Source organism: Carassius gibelio, chromosome A4 (assembly GCF_023724105.1).
Source record: "Carassius gibelio isolate Cgi1373 ecotype wild population from Czech Republic chromosome A4, carGib1.2-hapl.c, whole genome shotgun sequence".
Classification (NCBI taxonomy): domain Eukaryota; kingdom Metazoa; phylum Chordata; class Actinopteri; order Cypriniformes; family Cyprinidae; genus Carassius; species Carassius gibelio.
In genome coordinates this window covers 22,430,603-22,437,424 of record NC_068374.1, presented here as the reverse complement: position 1 = coordinate 22,437,424, position 6,822 = coordinate 22,430,603, and the positions used below count along the sequence as shown (strand labels likewise).

Sequence of the window (6,822 nt, the reverse complement as noted above, 5' to 3'; positions counted from 1 at the left end):
GTTAAACACATTGAGTACACATTAAGTAATCTAACAATCGTTGGATTAGAACACACATGACAAAATAAAACCAAACTAGACTACATTTTTAACCTTCAATGTATTGGAATCAAACTAAATACTAGTTGTGAAGCCCGTGAGTGTCACTTGTTGCAAAACAACAGTGAAAACTAACCCTTCTTCCCTAAACAGATGCGTTTTCACAAATATTGCACATTGACATTAATGTTGGTGTATCATCCTTTAAATAATTGAAGAAATTGTCTGGTTTTATAGTTAACCATATTGGTGAGAATTTTTATTTATTTATATACAGTATATATACAAAACGTCTCTCCAGTTAAACAATTTACCAAATTCGAAACAACAAATATTTATTCAAGCACAAAATTACAAAGCTTTTAATTTTTTTCTGAGGACATGAATAGCATGAAACAAACAGTGTCTAGGGCAGAATCTCATATCCAAGAGGATCCAGCCCTTTATCCAGCAGGAGCAGAGAGGATTCCCTCATCTTCTGGAGAAACTTCTGCAGCTCCTCTTTAGAGAAAACCTGACAGAGAAAGACAGTTCAGATGAATGCATTTAAAAACAAGACAGTATCATATTTACCCATAAGCGCTTAGGTTCAGGAGTGACCTCTTGCAATTTCAGCCATTGTCTTATTAACAAACAATATTCATGCTTATATTAACAATAATTGTTTAAATGTTTCAGACATCACACCTCATATAATCGGTGTTGGTCCGAAGTGATGATGTCAGCCAGACGCGTTCAGTGCACTACAGTACGGTTAACAAAAGGAAGGACATCATGGGCAGACACAAACGCCGCAGCAGAGTCATCTGATGAGCACGCTCAGAGTCTTTCTCAGTGTCCTGCAAAAACACAACACACCATGATTACAGGACATCCTACACTCAAAAAAATGCACCCAAGAGATGTTATAGATGTTAACATCTCAGCGATTCCCTTTTTTGTTCGACATATTGGTGTTGTATCTTCCACTTGGATTCAGCTGGATGCAAAGCAACAAAATGTGATTATTTATAGGGGGTGATTCATTTGTATACCCACTGTGTGTGTGTGTGTGTGTATATTTAAGGTTATAAATGACCTCAGACATGACAGCTGTGTTAGCCAAACCCTTAAATGAATACAGAACCTATTCACCTCTCTGACATCCACCATCCAACCTCCATCTACAAAAAGAAGCACATTATAAGTCCTCTCCTTCACATCCTCGGTCAGCGCTCCCAGACGCCCCTGCCAGTTCTCATACTCCATCTGGTGGAAGTGACAAAAAAAAAGCCATTAAAGATAAAAGTTAGAAGTGTTCACTACAGAGAAGTAGTCGGCACTGTGTGGACGGTCTGTTCGGACCTTGTACTCTGCTTCTTTCATCTCATGGGCCACCTTCTCTGTAAACTTAGCTTGAGCAGGTGCCGTAGGTTTCACCGGAGGACAGTTCATGTGCTTGAACCACTCATTAAAAGCTTCGTGAGCTTCCTGTCGGGATGGGGAAAACACAAATGGGCTCACAGTAAGATCATCTTGCTGTAATCACGTTCATTAAAGTGATGCAGAAAGATGCAGCTCCTCACCAGATAGGCACGGATCCACAGATGCTCCCGAATAGCATTCTCCTTCTCAGCAGGAAGGGGTGTGTCCATGCCCTGCTCCTCCCACTGGTGGTAGATTTCCCGCATGGAGTCTTCAGAATACCCATCCCTAATAAAAGTCCTCCTCAGAAAACAAACACACACCTCACCAGTCATGCCAGCTCTTATGAGGTTAAAGAGATTTTTGAGCAGGCGAGTGTCGTCCTCTCTGTCCAGGTCTGCCAGTGGTCTCTTCTGTCTGATGGGAGCATCGGGATCCAGCTCGGTGACCAGCGGCCTGCTAAAACCACCGCTGGACTGATTCCTCCTCAGCTTCAGGGTGTGGAGCGTGTTCTCCCTACAAAAATCAGAGAAATCAGAGTTTTGAGATGTTCAATCATATAAATAAGCAGTGATATCACTTACCAGTACACAGATTTGGCATAGTATTCAATATTATCAGAGAAGTCTCCTATCTCATCTTTGGCGATGCTCTCCAACCAATCCACCACCAGCTAAATCAACACACCATTAATGAATTAATCTCAATGCAATGGACAAAATCTCAAACCAAGTGGCACTGCTAAGATGTAACTTTATGACATCCTAAAAGTCTTGGAGCTCTATTTGTTCATTCTGGACAGTATATCTACTGTTTTTATACCTAACAGGCTACATCTTGTGAAATCATAAGGTTTAACATTTTGCAATATATTATGCAATGACATTTATGTTTTCCATCTAGGTAAACCAGTACAGTGTCACACATGCACTTACTGTTATATCCATCATGATGTCTTCTTCTAAAACGCTCTGCACTCTGTGTGTGAGAGATTTAACAGTACGTTAGGAATTTAGTAACAGTTGTCCTGCTTAATATTCTTGAGTAAGCAGTAAAAGATAACTTATATTACAGATAACATTTATATTGTAAATAACTACATATTTCTACTTGAATTAACATCATATCGTTCTGAATTTCCCAGTCTGTCAATGCACTGCTAGGCGTGTACCTTCTCCAGACAGAGAGCCTCATAATCCTCTAACAGATCAAACACAGCTGTGGACGCATGCTGCAAATATGACTGCAGAAATTCAGGAAACAAACCGAGAGAAGCTGGGGGGAGAAAAGAGAGAGAGAGAGCTGTAAATCATGTAAACGGTCACTTTATTAGTGGCGATGATAATTATTAGGATTATTTACCCACCTCTCCAGGATCATCTTCCTTTAGCATGATAGCGCTCATATTGACATCCTCAGTGAAGCTGGTATCCACCAGCTCAGACAGAGGAGACGGGTATATAGTATATATATAAGGGAAGAGTATATATATATATATATATCAGAATGAATAAAGGCTGTTCATATGAATTCTGGGCACACACTATGCACAGACTGCCTTTGGTACGGGGTGTGTTGATGAAGCGAGGAGTTCTGTTTCCTGTCCCGAGGATGGCTGACACATCTGGATTCCTGAGGGCACTTCTTGGGGTGACTGTACATAATACAAAAACAATTGCACATCAATACAGACCACTATTCACAAACATCAAACTAAGAGAGAGATATTAAAATAAGTTTATTTACAAGTTTGTTTGAGGAGAGATCCAGTTGTTCGGCGCAGTGGTGGTCTCGCAGGGGTAGTGCTGGTGCCAGGAGTGTTATCCTGTGCCAGTGGGACTGAACACACAAGTAAAGGAAAAAAAACGAAATCACAGAAACATATACTTACTAGTGATGTGTCGTTCTTGAATTTTTAATATGACTCAAGAAGAACGAGTCATCTCGGGGAGTGATTCGTTCAGTCGCGCAATATTCTATGTTTTGTTCTGCTAGTAGTAATTCACCTGTCAGTCAATGCAGTCTTGAGCCGGAAAGAGAACTGATTAGTTCATAGTTCAGGTCTATCGGGTTTTTGACCCATACGCTAAACCTATGCAGTCTGAGGTGGAAAGAGAATTGATTAGTTCATCTTTCGGGTCTTCAGGTTGTTCGTCCTTTTGTCCTGTGACATGACAGCATTGGCTAGAGTAATTAGTTCATTTACAACCTTCCTTACAAATGGGTGCATAGAACTGATTATTATTATTATTATTTTTTAATTATGATTTACTCTTACAGTTACATGATGCATTTCTGGTTTCAAATTGTTGCTTTTAATTTCTGTCATGATGGTATAATCTTCTAAATCTTCAAAAATGACCTTGTTGTATGATTTATGTCTTTTGAGTTCACCCTTCAGATTAGACTATAGATCTGTAGTGTTACTTGGGTTGCACTTTATTTTACAGTACGTGTACTTACATGTACTTATAGTTTACTTACAGTGTATTTATCTAAGAAAGTTCTGGTAATACAAGGTAACTACATGGGGTAGGGTTAGGTTTAGGGGTAGGTTCAGGGTTAGTAACTAGTTATTACATAGTTATTGTAATTACTATAATAAGCACATAGTATGTACATGAGGACCAGGACTGTAAAATAAAGTGCTACCATTACTTGTTTAGGATTCAAAATGTTATTTGCTTTTAATTTATGTCATTATGTCCTTTTTGAACAATCTTCTTATACAAATTTAAGACCAATATGTCAAGTCTGCCTAGGAAAAGTAATTATTACACCAGCAAACTCAAAATTGGATTAAAAATGAACAAACTAGGCTATAAATACTTTGTATTGTAGGCTTGGATTATTATATTCTATAACCTAGTGTTTATTTACTGATAGGCAGTCAAAAAGACATATTAATCAATATTTTATTTATAACAGGATTTTATTTATTTACAAAATAATAACACACCACAGATCCTGAAGAAACGTTAACAAAAACACAGTGACAGAAATGTCAGAAATAGCGTATGGGGCTGTCACGTGATTGAGGAATGACTTGAACCCGAAGACTTGTCAGACAAGAGATGAGGTGAGCTAATCACAGACTGGAGACCCGGGTAAAGAATGAATTAATCTTTTCTGTATCTTATAGCATTTTAGTTTTGTATTGTTTGTAGTGTGATCAACATATGCGTAAGTACTCGATGTGTTGGGGAAGTAACATGTAACATTTTAATTACATTTTGCTAAAATGAACTCGAAAAAAGATTCGTGAGCTGGTTAACAACACTAGTTTCTTCTATAAAGCCGTTTTCCGTTTTATAATTGCTGAGATTGAAGTACTTTATATCATCAGCAAATTTATTTTTTCTTTGTATTGCTGTGAAGCTACTTTGAAACTACCTGCACTGTAAAGTGTTGTATAAAATTTGTAAGGATACATGCAACTTTTTTGTGTGAACTCTTTCTGCGGGCCGCACGGGTCACCTCGATGTCTCGAACCGCTGGACTCATCCAGGTCTGATTCCTGCACAAAATACACACCAGAATTACATGTGAGAGATAATAACAGTATTATCCATAATTACGTCATATACTCACAAACACAGTTGAACACAGATTCTGTCTTCAGACTGACTAACGTTACTGTATATTTACTCTATCACTCAGTTTTTCAATTCAGTTTAGGTGAGCTTTATTGGCATGACAAAAACTTTACATTTGTATTGCCGAACAGTGACAGCTGGGCTGCTTACAAATAGTGCACATATGTATTAACAAAAAGAAAAAGAATAATAGTAATAGCAATAATAAAAATATATTAAACGTATAAAGCATGTAGTGCAATATGAATTAGTGTATGTAAGTGTATAAGTTAGAAATAAAATAAAATAAGAAAGTATTAGATTTACAGGGCAAAATATACATCATAGTAATACAATAGAGTAATATGGCATAACATAATCTTCAAGTGCTGGAAACATCAGATCAGGGCAGGTTGAGTGTTTTCTGTTCTCTTGTGACAGGCAGACAAATACTGAGCAGCAAACACACAGCAGTTCTTGTGTTCTCCTAACAGATTCTACATTTTCTCCTGGTTTGAAAGGGTTTTAAATGTCTGATGGATCTGATGTGTTTTATCACAGGACACTGTCCGTATGTCCGTGTATTTGGAGCATTCAGTTAGAAAGTGCAGTTCTGTTTCCATCCGATTCAGATCACAGTGTGAACACAGTGTCTGCTCCGGGGGCAGCCATGTTTTTCTGTGTCTGCCCGTCTCTGTCATTAGCTTGTGTCTGCTGAGTCTGTATCTGGTCAACGTGCTTCTCAGTTTCTTATCCAACACTGTGAACAGATACTCTGTTATTCAGTACTCTCTCTTTAGGGCCAAATAGCATGATTGCACTTTACTCTGTAGCTGTGTTTGGGTTTGCCAGTGAGTGATGTAGCTCTGTTTGATTTGTGCAGTAATCTGATTGTGATTCAGAGCATCAGTAGATGTAAGTGAAGCATCAGGGCTGAAGCTCTGGATCAGCTGAGGGAGGGGACTGCTTTCTTTGCTCATCTCTTGGTGTTGGGCTTTATGATGATATCATTGGGGGTCGCGGAGTTTCAGATGTTTCCAGAATTGAATCGCCCTATTTTGTAACTTTATGATTAGAGGATATTTGCCTGATTCTTGCCTGATGCATTATTTGTTGTGAGCTGTGTGCTGAGTTCTGCATGCAGGGTCTCAATTGGATGTTTTTCCCATTTGGTGAGATCTTGATTTGGATTTGCCAGTGGACCCCACAACTCACTGCCATAAAGGGCAATGGGCTCAATTACTGATTCTAATATTTTCTGCCTAATTCTAAATAGCCGTTTTATGGAGTAGAATGCTTTATCTCTCTCTCTCAGTTCATTCACAGCATGATTAAAGTTTCCTGTGGATGTGATTTTCAAAGACAGGTAGTTGTAGTGTGACGTGTGCATTATCTGGTTAACGTGTTTGTGTTGTGTTTCCCTCTCTCTCTCTCTATCACTCACTCTCTCACACACACACACGCACCTTAAAATAACTCAAAGTTCCCTGTAAAATACAATCAAATAGCCAATATAGCTAATATCTCTCAAAGCACAACTAAATGACTTTAAGTCTTCTGCATAACATAAAGCGCTCTGGTCCGAAATGCTGTATTTACATAAAATAACTCTAAAATTACATATTTTTTCTCTCTCGTGTTGTTATATCGACCTTTTAAACTGCCGTGTGGAGCCGTTCTCAAGAGAATGTAAAGTAGAACAAACCACGAATAAAATAAAGTCATCAGATAACAGTCATACAACAATAACATAAAAAATAAAACGTAATATCTTACCAGTCCATCTCGTCACAGCTGCATTCAT

The 6,822-nt window shown here is 38.3% G+C and overlaps 1 protein-coding gene across 1 annotated transcript; it reads right to left on the bottom strand.

The window, feature by feature from the left end:
• Positions 1-268: 268 nt before the first annotated feature.
• LOC127971021 (nuclear pore complex protein Nup107-like) lies at positions 269-6,822 on the bottom strand. Its single transcript, XM_052573767.1, is given in 13 exon segments — positions 269-553; positions 727-773; positions 776-878; positions 1,174-1,287; positions 1,384-1,509; positions 1,605-1,959; positions 2,028-2,116; positions 2,379-2,421; positions 2,615-2,643; positions 2,889-3,097; positions 3,190-3,282; positions 4,875-4,960; positions 6,795-6,822. Coding segments are annotated over 13 exon segments (1,410 nt in total). The 5' UTR covers positions 6,803-6,822; the 3' UTR covers positions 269-445.